This window comes from Manis pentadactyla, chromosome X (genome assembly GCF_030020395.1).
Source record: "Manis pentadactyla isolate mManPen7 chromosome X, mManPen7.hap1, whole genome shotgun sequence".
NCBI lineage: Eukaryota > Metazoa > Chordata > Mammalia > Pholidota > Manidae > Manis > Manis pentadactyla.
The window spans coordinates 25,466,629-25,487,675 of NC_080038.1; the positions used below are offsets into that span (position 1 = coordinate 25,466,629).

The 21,047-nt window shown below is 37.8% G+C and overlaps 1 protein-coding gene and 1 pseudogene across 7 annotated transcripts in view; both read right to left on the minus strand.

Annotated features, from left to right (window-relative positions):
• Positions 1-21,047, minus strand: part of DMD (dystrophin) — a 2,193,636-nt gene that overhangs the window by 348,087 nt on the left and 1,824,502 nt on the right. For all 7 annotated transcript variants that reach the window (XM_036917975.2, XM_057495970.1, XM_057495969.1 and 4 more), the window contains one exon: positions 12,976-13,132. In XM_036917975.2, the coding sequence (XP_036773870.2) occupies positions 12,976-13,132 (157 nt within the window). The remainder of the gene's footprint in view (positions 1-12,975; positions 13,133-21,047) is intronic.
• On the minus strand, positions 3,133-3,874 carry LOC118928594 (40S ribosomal protein S6-like; annotated as a pseudogene).

Sequence of the window (21,047 nt, forward strand, 5' to 3'; positions counted from 1 at the left end):
GTTGTAAAATCTGAGACATGTGGGGCTAGCTGGCTCCTGGAATCGTTCGAGTTAGGACTCAGGCCCATTTTTGTTTCCAAGAGACCCTTTCAGAAGCAGAAGGGGACAACTGCCTCCTTCTCTTTATTAGCAGAGAAAAATCCTTTTCTGGTCCTTCACCTATGGAGTACCCACCACTTCTGTAGGAAAAGTTTCCATCAGCTCTCAGCATGTCTGCCTAGGGGTAAGGCTTGGGGCAAGAGGACGAGGGAGGTGACAATATTTACTGTATTTAAGGTAATTAAAAGAAATCTTCCTCTGATCCAGAACACCTCAGACTTGGTGAGAGCCATTTCAGATGAGGGCAATAGCCGAGAAGTAGGTTTAGTTCAGGAGTTAATGGGAGAAGGAGTAAGTATTTTAGATGAAAGTGATTTATGCATTACCTTTTTTCTCCAAGATGGAAAGGAGGATGATGGGATAGGAAGACAGAGAGGATCACAAGGTAAAGGGAACATACATTCTTTTTAGGACAGGAATGGTTGGAAGATAGATTAAAAGTAGGAAGCTAGCGGTAGGGTAACCAACCATCCTGGATGGCCTGGACCTGAAGAGTCTCCCTTGATGTGAGACTTTCAGTGCTGCAACCAGGACACTCAGGCAAACAAACCTGGACAGTTGGTCACCAGATCAGAGAGGAATATATTAAAGACCTAGAACAGGGAGAGCAGAGATAAGTTTTGGGGCAGGGTCTGTAAAACAAGGAGGTGGATCTTAAAGGTCTCATCGAATTGAAAAAGTCCAAGATGCTATTCGGTAACACAATTCCTTTGTTACAACTGGATAGCAAATACTTCAAAGCTACGGGCCATCCATCCATTGTGAGAGACCCCCCCAGTTGTTGCCAATGGCTTAGCTGCACTACAGCTGTACAGTTCATTTCTTAAATATGAGTCACAGGCTGAAAATGAGTCTAAAGAAAAGACAAAGGAAGTTCTTTCATTACAAAGACATAAGCACCGTTATTTTCACATTGTAGCCTGAAATTAAGAAAAGAAAGTGGATGGACAAGAAGATTAATTGACTGTATCTTCAGAATTTAGGAAGATTTAGACCAAATACAAAAAAGGTTAGAAGCCCCAGAAGAAAGGGAGAGAGAGTTGGTTCAAGAAAATGAGAGGATAAAAAAAATGGGAATGTTTTCCATTAAGGAAAAAACTATAAATAGGACTAGGTCATTGTAAAGATGGTTATCTGAAAGGTCCTTTTCCATCTATCCCCTTAACAAATTTTGAACATCTACTATGTACCAGACACTGTTCTAGGCACTGGGCACCAGTGGTCCTTGTAGTATGGAGTTAAAGAAGAGACAGGTGTATGTAGCAAAAACAACAAAAAGCTTGTGAAGTTTCTGCACTAAAATAATGGAAAATCGATTTTTCAATAGTTAATCAACTTACCATAAATTGCATGTTATAACAGTTCATTGCATTTTAAGAGAAAGGAAAATGGAAATATTATTAAACAAAAATAAGAACATTCAATGTCAAGAACTTCAGCTCTTTGATAATAAAGTGTCTTGTCTCTCAAAGAAAGTCTATTTGAATGACATTTGGGAAAACATATACTCAGATACAATACTGATTTTGTCTCATTGATTATGATTAACATTCTAAACCAGACAAGTTGGTTCATTCATGTGCTGATATGAAAAAGATTAAGAAATAGAGTTCTTCTTCCGTACACATACAGACTACATCTTTATACTTTTTAGATGTCAATATTCAAATGTTAAAATATTTATTTGCAGAATTTTTTGAACAGATACAATTATTAAACCATCCTCTTCCTCACACCCTCCTCTTCACTTTTCCAACATAGCCAGATCTAAAATAGTGATGTGGGATAATCAGAAGCAACTACAAAGACTTCAAGCACCTCCATGAAGAGAAAATAGTCTGTCTCACAAATGAGAAATAATTGGGCATACAAAATTGACATCTTACCTTCGGCTTCTAAGGTTCACCAAATAACTTACACAAAGCATGTATTACAAAATTATAGTAGCAGTACATCCTGAGGTAAATCCATTTATTTTGAAGGTGAAATTATATGATAGATAGCATTTATACATCACAAATACTATCCAACCAGGTGACTGACTTCTGGCTGATTAATTAGCTGATTGAAAAATATTTATTTTGAGTCTATTCTATATAAGATAAGGAAGATGTAGGGAGCCGATCTTTGTCCTTAAGCAGTCAATTGTTTGGCTCAGTAGATATGGTTGTGGTACTTTAATACTATGAATGCAAAGTGAAGTACAGATAAATTAGGATTTACCTAAGGTCATCAGTTCATTAGTCACTTAGAATCCAAATCTTGAAATTCTTAAGCCAGGCTGGAAGTGAATGATAGCAAAGAATAGAAGTTCCCTGAATTACAATAATTTGGAAGACACGTAAGTGGAAAATACTAATGACCATGAAACAAGTCAGAAGCTTTAAAAACCTGAAAATAATAGAGAAGCACAAGTCACTGATTATTTGCTTTTTTTCTTGCCTCCTGCTTGCAGAAAAAATTAGGGTACTACCACAAACACCTATGAATACCACAAAAAGAGAAGCAATTTAGAACCATGTGTAGAGGGGATGAAATGAGATACTGGTTTGCTTGATGTGCTTCAGAGAAGAGAGGGGAAGGATGAGAGGTCTGGGCACAGGTACCGGTATTACAGAGAGAAAAGCTATACTCCTTCCTGTAGAGACAGTGGTCCCACCACTATGTATGAAGTAAAAGCCCTTTCTTTTTAAAACACAAATCTCTTTCAACCATGTACAGACTCCATAGAGCTGAATTTTACCTATATTCCCACTGAAGTAGCAAGTGTGTATGTGTGTTATTGAGACTGAAATTTGATGGAGTGACCATACATTACTTCCGCATATGTTCACAGAGCTTTACCGAATCATCCTGCGAGGCCAGCGGAAGTGGGGCAGAGAGCGCTGCCCTGTGTGGCAGCAGACCTGACGTTCAAGTCTGGGTTGGGCCAAAACTTTGCTGTGTGTTCTAGAACAGGTCACAAAATCTCCCCGAGCCTTCACATCCTCATTTAAAAAATAAATGTCTGATCTTAATTTATTACTCAAAAAATCTCATTTCTGACTCGATTGAGTCTCAGATGTAGAAGCTCTCAGAGAGGACAGCCTCTGTCTCTTGGCAATCTCTTCCTGGCGTTTTTCTTTGGCCTCCTTCATTCTCTTGGCTAACAAAGTTTAGCATATTCTGCAGCTTCAACTTTTTTTTTCTTAGTACGCTGTTTCTTCAGAGCAGTACGTCAACGTTTGTATTGCAGGACATGTGAAGTAACAAGATGCTGAATCTTAGACACTTTGGCCCTAGGTTTCTTACCTTCTTTGTTTAAGGGCTTTCTTACAACATACTGGCAGACATTATCTTCTTCAGAGAGATTGAAAAGTTTGCGGATTCTGGTAGCTCATTTGGGTCCCGGGAGATGAGGCACAGTAGTGTCAGTGAGTCCAGGAATATCCTTCTCCCCTTTTTTAACAATGACCAACTTGAGAACACTGGTACCCACAGTGCAACGCTGAGCAGATTTGCACTGTCTTTCTCCAGTCCTCTTGGTCTGTAACAGGAATGTCCCTGACTCAGTAGAAGAGGGACACGGCAATGCGTCAAGACACCCTGCTTCATGAGGAAACCTGGCTTGCCATTCCCACCACTGATTCAGACCACATAACCCTTCTTCACCCAGAGTGTCAGCAGCAACCTCTGTGGCCATACGCTTCTTGCAAAAAGTACAAAGCTTGTGTTCATTGTCCACTTCAATGAGATTTTCGTGGTCAGTGGCAGGGAAAGAGATGTTCAGCTTCATCAACTGCCTCAGAGGTGCCACGAAAAAGAGAAGGTCTCACATCCTCATTTGCAAAATGTGGGGTTTGCTGAATACCTTATCCAAGTTCTAACATCCAGTTCTAATAATCTATGATCAACACATTTAGATCACTAATTGGCCACAGGTCTATTACATGGTGGCAGTTTGAGAGTCTCTCTTAGGCATCACTACTAATGATAAAAATTATAGCCACAGCTTGGCATATAGTAGATATTCAGTAAATATTGTTGAATAAATAACAGAAGACCCAGTCAGAAAACCAGAGTGTGTGATCTGGAGGCCACTTTGATTTAGATTGAGAATATGCTTGAGAGTAGGAGGCTGGGCTCATGAATTATTATAGAAAAAAGTTAATGCTGTCATTGGGAAAAAACAGAGATCTTATTCTGGGCCTACCCTTACGTTCTAGACCCAAAGCTGAATGTAACTTTTGAGTTACTGGGTGGATTTTGCTCAAGAGGGAGGCCCCCGTTTGCTCTGCCTTCTTAATCCTAGTGACTTCTTTTCTACAGGAGATGCTCATATGCAAATATTCGAAGTCACATATTTTGAACTGCTGTGTGGGACTTTTCCCCTAGTCTACTAGGAGATGAAAGAACACTAGACAGCCCCTAAAATTTAAAGTGATCCCTTGGTGCTGTTTGTTCAACAGAAGGTTACTGAGTGGGCGTAGGACAAAGACACTAACATAGTCATATTTGCAAGTTGATCAGCACTTTAAATGTCACCGAATATTATTCTAGTTTCCATATTATTTCTACTTTGTCTGTATGTCTCCTATGTCATTTTTACTTTTGATAAGAAAGTTGCTGAATACATCCCATCACCATACTAACCTTCTGCATTTAAAGAGCTACCATATTTATTGAGTCTCAGACACATCAGACATATTTTATTTACTAAATGCTGATTTAGGGGCAATCAATGCCCAATTAATTTGAAACCAGGATCTTAGAAAAAGGCAAGATACAGCAATGTGGTTAATCGGAATAGCTGGAATTTTGCCTACAAGAATCTAAGGCAAATCCACAGGAATTCATGGAAGAAAGAAATCTGAAGAGGCAATGGAACAGCAGCAATAACAACAAAAGACAAAGGATTCCTTAATATTCATTTGAGATAACTGGTATTAGAGAAATTATGAAAATGGAGCATATGGTCATAATCATCTTAATTTTTTTTATTGTGCTAAGAACACTTAACATGAGATCCACCCTCTTAAGAAAGTGTTAAGTGCACAATATTGTTGACTGTAGGCACTATGTTGTACCACAGACCTCTAGAACTTACTAATCTTGCTTGACTGAAACTTTACACCCATTGAACAACAGCTCCCCATTTCCTCCTCCTCCCCTGGCGATCCCTCACAACCACCTTTCTACATTGTGCTTCTGTGAATTTGTCTTCAAACAAGATGGAAACAGTTCCTTATTTTCACTCCACTTTTGAATAAAAATGAAGGTAAGGGATTTCGGTATCAGATACAGGTAGCTATTGTTTCAGACAGTCAACAACATGAACAACAACAGTAATTTCCAAATGAGATTAAATCAATTTGGAGCAAAGTTGAAATACAAATGGACATATTTCAAGCCTGAAATTATTAAAAAAAATTCTGATTGTACTCAGTGAGGAAACATTTTTGAGTCTTTTGCGGGGCGAAATATGTTTCATAAACTCCTTGTTGAGATTTATGTTTTTGGAAGTCTTTTAAACTAAGAATTGTGTTCTTTGAGATCAAGGGCATGGGCTAGCATAGAGTCCAGTCTGCTTGCAGATCTGTAATACTATGAAGGAATAGTTTAGTGCCCACGCAGCGTCTTGAGCAGCTGTTTGCCTCTCGATCCTAAGCCTGGCTGCTTCCAACAACCACTGAGGAAGTCACTTCCTACTGACAATAATGTTGTTAAGCTCTGAGCTGACCTTGAGAAATCACTCATGAAAACTCAATCTATTCCCATGGTCTATTCCCATGGTCATTTAGGGAATTGGGTCTTAGGCCGTTGAGCCTAAACTCCAAATTTTGGAAATTCTTTCCAAAGCAATAGCACAGATGAATGGATTATTAGGAAATCTTTTGACAAATTAATTTACATCTATTCTCAAGTGGGTCAGCCAAAACTTGAGAGTTCCAAGTGTAAGTGGTGACTAATTTCTGAGTCATACCATTTGTCTCTGTCTATCAGCCTAATACAAACATGGAACTCATGTTTTGCTCTGTGTACATACCCTCATCCATGCTCATTTTGAAGTCTTTCCCATCTCCATAAATGTCATCATCATTTCTCCATTTGTTTAAACCACAGACTTCAGAGTCATCCTTCACTCATCACTTTCTCTCACATTCCACATGCCATCTATCTTAAGTCCTAGCAGCTTTACCTTTAAAATATATCTTGGATCAAACAATTTTCCACCGTATCTGTCATTTCCACTCTAGTCCACGTCATCATTATCTCTTTCCTAAATGACTTCATCACCCTGCTAACTTTCTTCCTACTTTCAGTTTGGTTCTTCTATCACTGGTTCTCTATAGAGCAGCCAGGGCCTACTTCTGAACACATAAATCAGATCATATTCTGCTTACGGACCACCAGTGATGTCTCAATTACACACAGAATAAAATTTACCTTCAAACTGTTGCAGATAAGACCATTCATCACCTGACCTTGGCCTCTTTCTACAGCCTACTACTAGCCTGTCTCACTATTCCTTGAACACTTCAAACTCACTCTTACATCTGGGCTTTTGCATCTGCTGCTGCTTTTGCCTAGAATATTCTTCAGTCAAGGTCTTTGCTCGGCTCGCTCACTCATGTGGGCCTTTGCTCAAATATAACCTTCTCAGGCCACTACTGCTCAGTCTTTCTATATGCCTGTTCTGTTTATTTTCTCTTCATAGCACTAACTTGACATGAGTTTATATTTGATTTGTTGATTTACTATGTATTTCTCTCATTAAAATCTGAAAGTCTAGGGGCCAGAGTCTTGTTTTGTTCACCAATATAACCTCAGCCCCTAGCACAGAGTAGGTAGTCATTAAATAACTACTGAAGGAATCAATAAATTCCTGGAGTCTGAGTTATGATACAGTTTTTCCTAAAACAATTTTTTTGGGGAGAAGGAAGAACACAGAAGAAGATCAGGAGTTCACTTGTAATTAAAAGAATGCATGTGGAAGTGCTCTGTAAAGGCGAGGTACTATACAAATATAATTTTAAGAGTAGTTGTCAAGATACTAAAATATTTTGACATGATTAGAAAGAAGACTTTTGTAGAGAAGTCAATTTGTAAATTAATCATATTTTATCTTTTACAGTCATTTAAAAAAGTAGCAAATCCTAGATGACTCTGTTCCCAAGTTTTGATGATATAGCCAGTTTTCAGAAGACTTCCTCAAATGCCTAGAAATGTAGTTCTAAAAATAATTTAAAATCTTTTCTATTCAGCATTCCTAAATATGACTGCATTAAATATCAAAGTGATAAAAAAAAGTAGCTTACTCCATTAGTGATGAAGAATAGATAAAAAAAGATGTCTATTTCCTCCAACATAGCCAGGCAGACATCTTAGAGCAGACATAACTAACAGTGAACTTTGCAGGGGAATAAAAACTTGTTTAGAAACTCCAAGAGGCCAGGTCATTGAATGTTGGAATGAGTCACTCTATCATAACCTTTTTTCGTTGTTTGCAGAGGTGATAGGGAACAATGCATTTTTTTTTTCCTAACACAGAGCTGACTTGAATATTAACATTCACAAGTGGCACCCAAAGACATTTTCTATTCTGTGGAAAGAAAACACAGGGTACTCATCAAACTAACACACATTCTAAAACATACCCAAAGGAAGCAGGCCAGCATTGATAATGGAATTAGCTTAAATAAATGTATAATCTGCAACGTGATTTTGGGATAATCTTATTGAATTTCTCAACCTCTCTCTCACACTGTGGTGACTTTGGAGGAAATCGAACACGCATAATATATGACCTGACAAATGAATAAGTAAACTACTTTATTTAAGCCTTTTCATTTGTTAACAGAATCCATGAAATAATGGCTTTCTGTCTACTGTTTTAATAATGTATGTATTGATTACTTCCATCTAAATCTTAACCAGAAAATCCAGGAAGCTTTGAAGGTGTCCTTAATGGTCTCCTGGAAAGGAATTATAGAGATTTTTAAACTGAAAGATGAAAACCTAATGACAATTTTAATATTAAAAATGCAAACAAAAAGTCATCACATACAGTGTTCTTATAATCAAGACCTAATTGCCATTTAGATTTCGGGTAGGATGAAGGGAATTAAATAAACTCATGGTTTATTGCAGTTCTCCTTAGAAATTTCTCACTATGATTTGCTCCTTTAAATTCTCTCTAGGTTAATCACAGAAGTAGACAAGTAATAAATATCACTTTAGTGACTGCTCAAGGAAAACAAAAGAAGTCAGTTTTTAAAAATATATCTGGACCATAATAATACACACTAATTGAAAACGAGTCAGTCTAGTGAGGCAAGTAATGAGGAACTGTAAAAGCCAGGGTAATGTATTCAAAATATATAAAAATTGGTAGTTTATATTTGCTAAGGCATATTTGAACTTTAATTATTTATAACACTTCACCGCATATGGAGCACTATTTTATTAATTAGCCTTGAGAGCTATTCCAGTTGTTATGCTTCCCAGCTTGTTTGGGGAAAATCTATACACTCCCATGGTATAAAAATGGCTCTGGGGAGTGAGACTGCAGTCCCCAAATACCTGTGTGGGCTGTCTTGGAATTTTATCTACAGGAAAACCATATACCCCTCTGTCACAGTGATTGAGACTGACTATATATTTTTGCTTTAAGAGTATAAGACATGATATTTTGCTATAAAATTTTATCATTAGTCTGCAAAGATACACAAAGAAAATATAAATGACCTGTTTCATAAACATCCTCATTTATAGAAAAGGAGAATGAAAAATATTTTATTATAGTTTCAACTTTCAACATTTTATCGGGATTTGTATTCCCATAAAAAGCAACAACCAAGGGCATTAATAATTTGCAAGAGATAGTAAGCAGGTGATTTTTTAAAAAAAGTGGCACACCAAATACATGGAACAACTTAATGACAACAAGTGACCCATCTTGATACTAAACATTCTAGATGAACAGTATTTAAATCAAGAAACTGATAAAGAACAAGACAATTTATAATCCTGGAAATGTGGCAACGTAGAACAAAAATCTATAAACACAAAATCTGTCCGAGACTAGATCTGGGCAGAGTTTTGTACTGACTGTGTTTCCTTTCTTTCTTCCTAGCTGAGTTCAGAAGATTCAACAGAGAGCCCTGTTTTCAAGGATTTTCCTTTGTTCTAAATTGTCCTCTCCTCAACACTTAGGAGTGATGATGTTCTCTCAGGGAGGAGAATGTTCTGTGACAAGAATTTTTCTGAAGGAATGAATCAAAGAGAAGCTCTTGAACACACGGCCAGACCACAAGCAAAACCAGTGGACAGCAAAGTAGTTCCACACACTACGACTAAGGATGCTTAGTTGGGAATAAACAGAAAAATCCTGCAAGTGAGGAAGGAATATCAGTCTCCATTCTTTCATTCCCCACCCTTGGTCTCAGTAGACTAGAGAAGAAGGAACAAGGTTAAGATTAGTTCATTGGTTGGTTTTTAAATTTTTCTTTCCTCCCTCCCTCCTTATTTGTCTTCCTTAAATTTCTTTGTTTTTCTCTATCTGTCTAGTACAACAGTATACCATGTACTAGGCACTTTATAAGGAGCTGGGTATAGCAAGAATAACCCTCTCTACAAAAGAAAGCTTATTGGAGCACATGGTTTAGTGAAGGTGACTGACATTAATCAAATTGTCACACATATACAGGATGACAAAGAACGTTAAGTTATAGAAAGAAAAGTAGACTGTGCTGTGCAAGCATGTAAAGGGAGATGTGGACACCAGGAAAAAAGCTTTGTTGATGTCTGAGCCAAGATGTAAAGGATTATTAGACATTAACCAGGAAATGATAAGGGGGTGGGTGTAGGTAGAAAGAGCTGCAGACAGAGGATCAGCTCAAAAGCCTACCTGAGAAGAACATGAAGAACTGGGAAAACTGGAAGAAGGCAGTATGGCTAGTGTCAGAGAGCAAGAGGAAGAGCAGTAAGAAAAGAGAAGATTGGGCCAGACCAGCCAGATGGAGCCTTGGGGTCCTTGCTGTGGATTTTGGTCTTTTCCCAAGGGCATTGAGAAGCCACTAAAGAGTGTTAAAGTGAGGACTGACATAATTCAACGTATGTTTTTACATAGACCACTCTGACTCAAATACAAGATTGCGTTGTAGTGGGGGCAAGAGTAGATGGAGAAAGATTAGGAGAAATGGTCTCTCTTAACGGAGGTGATGGCTATAGTAGAGAGAGTCAAGAAATATTTTGGAGGTGAAATGACCCAATTGTGGGCTGGGCTGGCCAATGGAAAGCCAGAGGTTTTTCACCCTGAAAAGGTACTTAACACCAGCCTGCTCTGTTGCTGTTTGGATAGGAGAAAGTACATAGTTAGATGCTCCAAGCTTTGGGGTTTTGTAGATTGCAGCAACATAAAAATGAAGACGAAGCAAAGGATTTTAGGGTGTTTGAAAAAAGGTATTAAAGTGTTTGATGACTGAATCTAAGTTGGACTTGGAGGGAGGTAAAGAGAGAGCAGCAGTGGAATTAATATACACAACACAGAATTATCAATGGGCTAGAAGTCCTGCTAAGTCAAAGAAAGGTAATAGGTGGGTATTTGAACAAGTACACTACCCAAGTGGTGATTAATTCCTTTCTACCTGGAGCATGTTACCCGTAAGTCTAGCACCACCATCTCCTAAAAGCATGTTACTGGTCCTGAGATTCCTGAGTAAGAGGACTGAGAATGATAAGTACTAACCTTTTACCACAATTTGCAAGGAACCAAAGCCAATAACTGGGGACAGTGAGGTAATATTTATAACAAGATGCTGGCTAGAAGGGATGGTGGAAATTATTTGGACCAAATTCCTCATCTTACATCTGACTAACGAAGTAGCAATCACAATCTAATTTCTGGAGGAATATAACGAGAATCTCAATCTCCTGACGTTTAGTGCGTTTGTCCAATGATTCACCGTCTTTGGCTTCTGGAGCTAGAATTAGATTACACCTTTTGTAGAAATTCTGTCTCATTTCACTCTATCATAGAATGTATTCCATTTAAAGTGCTCATCCTTCTCAATGAATGCTTTTCTACATATACACCAGAGTGTATTGACCATTTATTCAAAGTTAGAACATTTTTAAAACATCACTATTATATTCCACACTAGCACAAAAGTTAATTTAATATCCCAAATTATATAACCAGGAATGGCTAAAGGAGAAACTGGCAGTTCCCTTGGCAATTTTTTACAAAGACTCCTGGATCTTCCCTCATGTTCTCTTCCTTTTTATAATCTTCTATATCCTCCTCTCTGGAATAATATAAACCCTTGACCTTTCTTCCAGAGGCAGGCTTTGGCTGTGTTTACATAGAGATATTTCCTTCATGTATTGAACAAACAAAAGTGGTAGCATTTTATCAAGCTTTTCTTGTTTGGCAGTCATTTATTTGTTTTGCTATTAATTTCTGTTCATATACCTTTTATTCTCATTTCAAAAACCCTTATCAGTATTCAATGTATTCCAGACATTTTGCTAGGTACTGGGTCTTGGAAGTGAGCAAGACAAAATTTCTGACTGCCTTACTCAGAGCCTACTCCACAAGAAGAAATATAATGAAAAACAACAATAACAAAAAATAAAGGACACAGTTGATCACTGCTGGAGGATGCTAGTGAACAACCTGTTATTCTGAAGAGTGGTAAAGTAGAAACATTTATCCCACCAATTCTATATGAATGGTATACTGGGAACCCAAATAGTGGATGAGTGAACTATTGTTTTTCACGGAAGTACTCCAGCTAATAGATGAACAAGAAATAAGAGAAAGAGAAAGTATCACATTGCAACCCCTACCCATTGATCATTAACAGCTACCAAAATCACACACACAAAAGGGAAAACAAGACGTTGCATAGTTCCTGATGGTGGAAGAACATACTATCACCTATGATGCTGTCTTACCAAAACAAATCAAACCTGTAAATGATCAAATGTGTAGAACTGTGCTGTTTGATACACTAGCCACTAGCTACATCTGGCTACCGAGCACTTGATATGTGGCTAGTATGAATTGAAGTGTGTTGTAACTGTAGATTTTTAGACTGACTGCATGCTGAAATGACAATAATTATTGTTCTTCAGTTATGCAGGATGTAACCATTAGAGGACACTGGATGAAAATGTACAAGGGAACTCTTTGCATTATTTCTGTAACTTGCTATAAATCTACGATTGTTTCAAAATAAAAAGCTTAAAAACATTTTTTAAAAAAATGACCCAAATGCAATGTATCTTATTTCAATTCTTATTTTAACCAAAACAATCTCCCCAGTCAAAAACCCTGTGAAAACATTTAAGACATGTATGTGAGAAAGGGAAATTTGAATACTGCCTGGATATTTGTTTTGATACAGTTATTGCATCTTAAAAGTATCATAGTAGCTATGATATGATACTTAAAAGTATCAATGTGGTTACTTTTAAAGAGTGAATCCTCATCTCCTAATCGCTGCTCAGATATTTATAAATTAAATGATGCATGCCTGAGATTTGCTTCAAAATAATGAAGGACGGGGGAGAGGTATGATTGGCCATGAATTGGTAAGTGCTGAAGTCTTAATAGGTACGTGGGCATTTACTATAGGATTCTGTTTGATTTTGTATATGTTTATATTTTCCACAATAAAAAATTGCCAAAAGAGATGGGCAATTTCTTAAAAGATATTAATACAGATACTTTTGACATTTAAAATATAATGGCTCGGATTATTTATAATTGATCCTTCGACTAGAGGAGTAAAAAAGATTTCTAGTCAACTTAATTTCATTCAGAACTAATTTCCAAATAGTCATTGAACGCTTACTACATGCCAGGCACTAGATTTAAAAATGTCTTACCCTGTGTACATCATTCTGCTTCTGGACGGCTGGGAAATCACCGGCAATAGGGGCCTGCCGGCTTAACTCATCATCTTTCAGCTGTAGCCACACTAGAAGTTCCTGGAGAGAAAGGTGCAGACGCTTCCACTGGTCAGAACTGGCTTCCAAATGAGACCTGAAAAGCAATAGAGGCAAAGTAGGTCAGAATATCTAGAAGGATAATTGAATTGAGTCTAACAGTACTGTCAAAGGTACACTGTTTGGGGTAGTTCCAAAAGTGTATAAACATTTTGTGAATTACACAGCAGTCCTCAATAAAAATCTAGCTATGTGCTTTTGAGAGCCATAAAATGGGGGCATTTTGATGGTGATTTTGAGGAAAGACAAGTGGTTAAGCCATATGTTTATTTCCACACGCAGAATTGAGATTTTTGGCATGTAATATACACCGGAATGGACTGCTTTCTTGGTGTTGCAGTCAATGATTCTTAATGTTTCTAGTAGAAAAAAAAATGAACCCACTGACTAATATAACCCACTCAGTTTTCATGTGACTCATGATAGTACTGGAATTCTTCCTGCTTTGAGAAATGGAAAGGTCTCTCTCCATATTTTGACTTTTCCATTTCTACACCCTATGCAGCCTCTTCCATTGACTCCTTCCATCTGGCATCTGTTCCTTTCTGCTCCTCTTCCCATATGCTTCTCCTTTTCCGCTACCCTTCTTTATTCGTGTGCACCTGGGATTTGTTTTCACCAAGTTCCAACATTTTCCGCTTTGTTTCCTTTGTGTAAAATGTACTGAGACAACAACTCACGTGGAAAAGTAAAATCAGACATTCCCTGAAAGCCTCCCCCAACCACGAATAATTTAGGCAGGAGACTGAGCGCTTTACCAGCAACTGTATTTAGAACATGTTAATCCATAGAAGCCATTTAAGAATATACAAATGAATGATCTGTACTGTAAAATCCGCATTTCACCTGAGGACGCAAAGCTAAATCAACCAAATAAATCATCATCCAGAAAAAAAAGAAGAAACATAGAATGTTAGTAAAGGTATAGTCTCAGGTAAATCAAGAATTATGCTGCATTACTCGCATACTATCAGCAATTACTAATTAATTCATACAAATTAATGCTGCCTGTAACAGAAATATAATATAGGCTCTAATGCTGCAAAGACTGAAATATAGAGCAACCAGGTAGGCAACATTTCCCTCTGCCATTTGGTAATTTAGCCTGACATTTCAAATACAATTCTCCTGCTGGCCTTTGTTAAACAGAATCACCAAATAGTACGCATGTACTGAAATTAAATTGTTCCAAACTTTCTGAAGAAAAATTGGATGATACATAAAAGTCTTTAGAATGTACAAACACAATGAGCTTAAATTCAAGGAAATTATTGCAAGAAAGTAACAGAAAAGCATACAAAAGACAGGCAGAAAAATGTTATCTATAGCATCACTTCTGATTGATGCTAAGTAAAAACAATTTAAATATTCATTACTAGGGAACTGGTTATAATGGTGAAGTCATACAAGGCAACGTTTAAACCCTATGAATCCTGTGCAATGTTCATTGTGATGCCGTAGGCAAATATTTACGGAAATGGAAAAGCTCATCCTGCCAGTTGCTAAGTGAGAAAGCAGGCTAATAAAAATCTATACAATCTATTTCTCTAAAATGTTTGTGTGTGTGTATGTATTTGTGTGCCCATGTTTGACTGTGAACGAAAAAATTCTGAAATGACAGCTAGTTTATCCCTCTGAGGCCGTTTACAGGTGATTTATTTCTTCATCTTCATACTTCTCCCAATTTGTCAGGATTTTCTTTCTATTATGAGCAATGTAAACAGTCTATTCAGAAAAAAAATGAAGGCATTTCCATCAGAAAAATCAAATTGTTCAAGACTCTAAGGGCATTATTATCTATTAAATGAATCATGAAATACTACAAATACCATGAATTAAATATAATAGCGCAGATCGCATATAGTATAGAGGTCAGTTCTTTTGCCCCTCCTCTTTCTGTGAACCACTTTTCCCTGAGAAGCCCAAGTGAGATTTCCCTATGCAAGATTTTAGCTGTTGAGTGGCAAGTAAGGACTACTGGTAACAGGGATTCCCTGGGGTGTCTGGAATTTGCAGCCTGGTGCCCTTGAGGGTGAAAGAGGCTGCCAAGCAGGACATTTTGAAAGGTAGGCAGAAGAGAGGCATAGTCCAGATGTGGAAAAGCAGCAAATGGGAGAGGAGACACTGATTAAATAAATACTTACTGAGTGTTTCTAAGTCCCAATAAGGCATTGGGAGTAGGGGGAAGGGAAGGCAAGGGTGAACATGAAAATGCCTAGTGCTTGGCTTCCCTCTGTCTGGCAGGGGAAATAAAATGGCCCCGTGGTGGAGAGGTCTAGAGGAGGATAAATCTGCTCAAGAGCAGGCTGCCTACCATGAGGCTCCCAGTTACTGCTTCGTTTACATAAGGCAGCGTTAATACCCAGTTCTAGGTTAAATGGTGCTGCCTAATTATTAGCAGATCAGTGAAACCCTTTATGTGGCCAAAAAAGACAAAAAACCCAAAAAACAGCCCCGAGACCTGGGGAATTTAGTTCTCAAGGGTCTAAGAGAAAACTCCATAGCATGAGATAGGGAGGCTGGTAAGAGCCAGGGGCACAGGACAGTCAAGAGAGTTAACAGAGGAGCTGAAGAAGGACGTGGGACCATGAAAGACAAAAGCTCAGGTATCTGGGGGAGGGGACCTTATTCACGCATTGGGTTTAGGTAACATTTCAGAATGTTTGATCGTCTAGTTAAGACATATCAAATGATCAAATGACTTGTTTCTTTCTTTTCCTGGCTAATGCATGAGAGTGAAAGGAAAGATGTGATACGGGGACAAAAACATAAGCAAAAGGCTTATAAAGGGCAGAGGACACTGAAAAGGGGCTGGAAAGGACAAAGCCACTCAGACAATGGCTCCTGATTTAAAGCAACACTCACAAAATACGGACTCTAAAGCTGTGGTTCTCAAACTTTAGTGTGCCTAAGAAACATTTGATCAGCTTGTTTAAAGTACAGACTCTGAGGCTCCACCTCTAGAATTTCTGTACCTTTAGCAAGAACCTTCACATCTCAGCACATGAGCTCCAGGGCTATTCTCTGAGATATAATTTCTTAAACTATTTCCGATGTGCCCTAAACATTACCTGTTGGTCTCCACAGGGCAAAGGTGGTATTTGTAAGTGCCATATATTTGAAGGAGACCTAAATGTAATGAAACACCATGAGCTCAGAAAACATTTTCTTTGGCTATGCTAAGCTTGTGAGGTGTTTTCAGGACCCATTTCTAATGCTTCTGTTGGAAGCAGTTGCTCTATTTTTTATCTTTAAGAATGTATACCAGTTATTTCTAAATGATTAACCTATGTTTGTATGTGGAATGTTTCTTTCTGGTAACGTTGCTTTCTATTTGTAGTGACTCCCCCACGCCGCCCCGGTTTTATCATAGCCTGTTAGGAACCTTAGAGATTACTGTTCAGCCCTCTTGTTTTGCAAATGTGAAAACTGAGATGCAAAGGAATAAAGACGGCCCTAGTAGTAACTGGAGCCTTCATATTTAGATACGGGAAATGGAAATTACAAACTTCCTTATATGAGGAAATCTTTCATCTTAGCAGTTTTCATCAAATGTTTTGGATCCCTGAACAAAAAGGTTCCCTGCTAACTGGCAAATGCACTTTATTTGTCCCTACCTTTAAGCTGGAGGTTTCAAGCGGCACACTTAGCTTCCATCCATTTTCTATTAGTCTTTATTAGTGAAGATAAGAGCTTAGGGGCTTACAAGGCAAGTGTTGATCTTAAATAAGCAGATAATTCCTGCAACTGGTAAGGTTTAGGTAAAATGCAGGACCTTTAGGTGTGTTGGGATATGTTGCTTATCTTTAAGGAACTCTTCAGTGTCAGGACCTTAAGAATTACAGAGGCTGCTAAAGCGACTGTTATTTCTTTAGACACACATCTTTCAAATGTGATTTGGTTGATGCCTAGTTTGGAAGCCTTGATAAAACTTTACTCTGAAAGGCATGTATTCTTAAAGCAAAATGTGTTACACTGAATTAATTTTTCACGTCCATTTCCTTTATAAAATGAATGATCCATCTATCCCTGTATATCCTTGGTACCCTTGTGTAATAAGAGAACACTTAAGCATACAGAAAGAAAAGGTAAGAATGAAGCAATAATGAGGAAATACAGAAATACAATGGGAGCTATGGTGCTTTACATAGAGAGAGAGAATTAAGCTCAAAGAGAAGAAAACATTTTTTTTTTCTAGTTCGGCCATGAACTCCAACTTTCAAACATAATTAGCATTTTGAGAATAAGAGAAAGGTTAGAGATACTAAATATCCAAGTTGCATTTTTCTCCCATAGGTAGAAAGATTCTGTCTCTTTTTGCTCTTTCTTTGTTCTCTATTATAGAAAAACCTCCAAACTATTCTGACTTCTAATACCAAGTACTCTCTAAGAGATTTATTGCTTCTGTGGACTACATAATGTTGCTGCTCTCGCTTCTCAAATTAACACTCAAAATTTCACAAAAACTGAATATTTGTATATACACAAGTTCTTCTCCTAAGTATAAAAATCTCACAGAATGTAAATTTTGATGAATTTATGTTGATCACATATGCGATAATCATAGCTAGTAGTATATAAAATAATGCGGAAAATATAACCTGGTGGCAGGCTATATTGAAATCTTTATGTAAAAAAATTCACATGACCAATTTTCAAATTGTTAAACCAAAATTAAAATGCAAGATTTTTAGATATGGAATATTTTAGAATGAGAAACACTTGCTTGACTATTCACCATCCAGCCACTGGATAATGTAACTCTGTGTGTGTGTGTGTGTGCACACGCATGTGTATGTGTATATGTATATGCATAAGTAAAAAATTTTCACCTTATTTTTCTCCAACTTAAAGCAGTGAATATTTTGTTTGATGGCACTCAATTATCACAGAGTGTTTACTTCTCATCCTTAAAACATCTTGGACAAAATGCTACCTGATAATGCATGTGGAATAGACGACATATACTTCCTTGAACTAAATTATGAGATGGCATTAGACAACTTCAATTAAGTATTCTTTTTTTTCTCAAAGACATCTTGTTTACTTTCTCTTATACCATATTTTTGAAATTCATCAGTTTCATTTCAATGTAAGAAAACCGAAGTAGAAAAGTTCAGTAATTTGCCTAGGATCAAAAGAGTGCTTGCAGAATTAAAAATAATAGAATTGCAGAACTTCAAGGGAACTGGAAATGACTATCCATGTTTCTGGTCAAACCTTATTTCAGTGAGGGAGAAAAATTGAAGTCTGAAGCAGTTAAGTGATATGTTCAAGATTATATGCCAGATACTTAGTAATGGAGCCCAGAAGGAAAACTATGTCACCTAACTGTTGGTCCAGGGTTCAGGACACCTTCTTGTCTACTTCACTGACTCACTTAGAGTTTGGAGGTTTTACATTCATATAATTTAGCTGGAGGCAGTAAGTATAGCCCTATGAAACAACTCATAAATACTTAAAGGCACTTGCCATCAAGTATAAAAGAGAATAATATAGGGAAGAACTGGTAAGGGAACAGTCACAGAGGGAAATATTCATTATGGGAGTTGAGTCAAAATTTGGAGGATGTCAGGAGAGGTGGTATTCCAAATGTAAGGACCAGCAAATGTGTAGACTAGGATGGGAGAGGGAGAAAATTGTTGGAGAGCAGGAATGGGTTAAAAAGAATCTACCTGGCTCAGAGAATCCATGCTGGGGAGTAACTACATTGCTTCTCAGTGAGCAAGGGCTGGGAGGCAGGGCAAGAACAGAAAAGGGAAAAGGTTAGGTGGGGTCTTAATAGAAATGGTTGGTAGACAGTGGAGGATCCACTAGATTCTAGTCACTATAAGCGTGGTGAAAGCAATGATTTTCTCTGTCTGTTTTGTTCACTCTTGTATCCTCAGTGCCTACAAGAGTGCCTACTACATAGTAAATGCTCACTAAGTATTTGTTGAGTGAACAAATAAATGAATGAATGAGTAAAACATGGGCACCAACAAGATGGAAGTTCTTGACCAAAGGTATAATGTGAGAGAAGCAGTGTCCGAGGAAGAATACTTTTATAAATGTGTAATGGATGGTCTCAAGAGAACAGAGACTAATCTATCAATACGGAATGACACCATGAGACTTGAACAAGAATCATTATCACAAGAAAGGAATAAGACATGGGGTAGAAGGAAAATAAAACAAATGGGAAAAGAACATAATATGGACCTGGATCTGGACGCACAAGGATATCATTTATAAGCCAATGGAGTGCAAAGGGAAACTTCAAAATCATGTGGATTCAAACTCAAATTTTTTGTCATTAAAAAAGACACCTGTGAAATTAAGCATGACATTTTCATATGTAAAAATGGTTTCAGAATCTCTTATAAACAAGGAACCAATTGTTGTTTTTATTATGATATGTTTTAGTTTGGGCAAACACAGGCCTGTTTTTCCAGGTATTTGGACCTATTTTTTAATTGTGGTAACTTTTCACTGTAAAATAATGCTGATGGAGGGACTGACTGGATTCACAACACTCACTGACGTGTCACTATGGTTCTACATCTAACTCTCCCAGCATTCATCTCTCCTATTTCACAACCACCCCAAATTACTACCTCTACTGTGCCTCACTTGGCTGAGCCCTGCCATTCAGTATGGAGTGACTGATAGCTTATTTCACCCAAGTGTCAGGAAAGAAACTGAATCGCTTTGATGTGAAGAATTATTTCTTTGCTTTGTATAAGCGAGTGTTTATCACACATCCTGCACTGTCAGGGAGGCCTATTTAAAAGCCAAAACCATTGATCTGAATATTTAAATTCTAGCATTTTTCAGCTCCCTCGATAAGCCAAGGTAACTGTTTTCTACTTGATTAATGACAGCAAGAATTAAACTGCAGTAGCCGGCATATGGGAAGTTGCTGAGAATGAAGAGCCCTTATTTTGGCTGACACACTGTTTGCTGCTTTCAATTCTCCTTTTATTTCATCAAGTTCACGTGAAGGAGAGAAGAGGCACTGACTGATGTTCAGAACAGTTACAGCACCTTTCCTTTTTCTTTCCTGAAAAAAAGACTAACTTTTTTTCCTTTACTGTATCTATCGACATCTTCCCCATCTCAAACGTTTCATTCCTTTTTCGTGACAGATGTTATGAAAGTGGCCTTTGTCATCACACACACTGACCTCTCTGAGAGTTTAAGCCGTGAAAAGCGAACGGAGCCCTCCCTACCTTTCAGAGTGTCATTGCCCACTGCTGCCCCCAGCTCCTCAGCAACATGTGACTGAAAACCCATGGACCGAATAGGGAGATAAAACTGAGTGTCTTGAAAGCTAGGGTGCAAATCTGGGGCAGAAACCTTATAAATAAAAACAAATCCTCCCCTTCTGCTTCTCTATGTCACCCTTTCACTTCTTATGTATGTATGTGTAAAAGTTGAGTGAGTCTTACCTTTTCCTTCTTTCGTTATACTCTGTGGTATAATAGGATGGCTAAAAGCTCAGCCTCTGGAGCCAGGTTCCCTGTGTTCAATTCTTGGATCTGCTACTTATTAACCAAGTGACCTTGGGCAAGTGATTTAGCCTCTCCAGGCCTCACATTCTTCCGATACAAAGACAGGATGATAATAGAGAGTCTATCTCTTGGGGCTGCTGAGAGCATTAAATGGGTCAAGAAATACAAAATGCCCGTAACACAGCATGGCGTGTGATGTACCATGTGTAGTTACTAGCATTATTATCTCATACGAGTACACATTTGTACCACAGCACTTTCCAAAGAACACATTTTAGTTATATTTTTTTTTCATAAAAGTAAATATGCGATATTGTGAACAGCTCGGGTGATTGAGAAGAAGCATCAAGAAGGAACAAAAAAAATCTCCCTTCTATAATCTTACAGCCTAGAGGTAGTAATCACTCACAGTGTCTGGGGGCATTCTCTCATAAGTGCTATGACACCCATTCTCCTTCT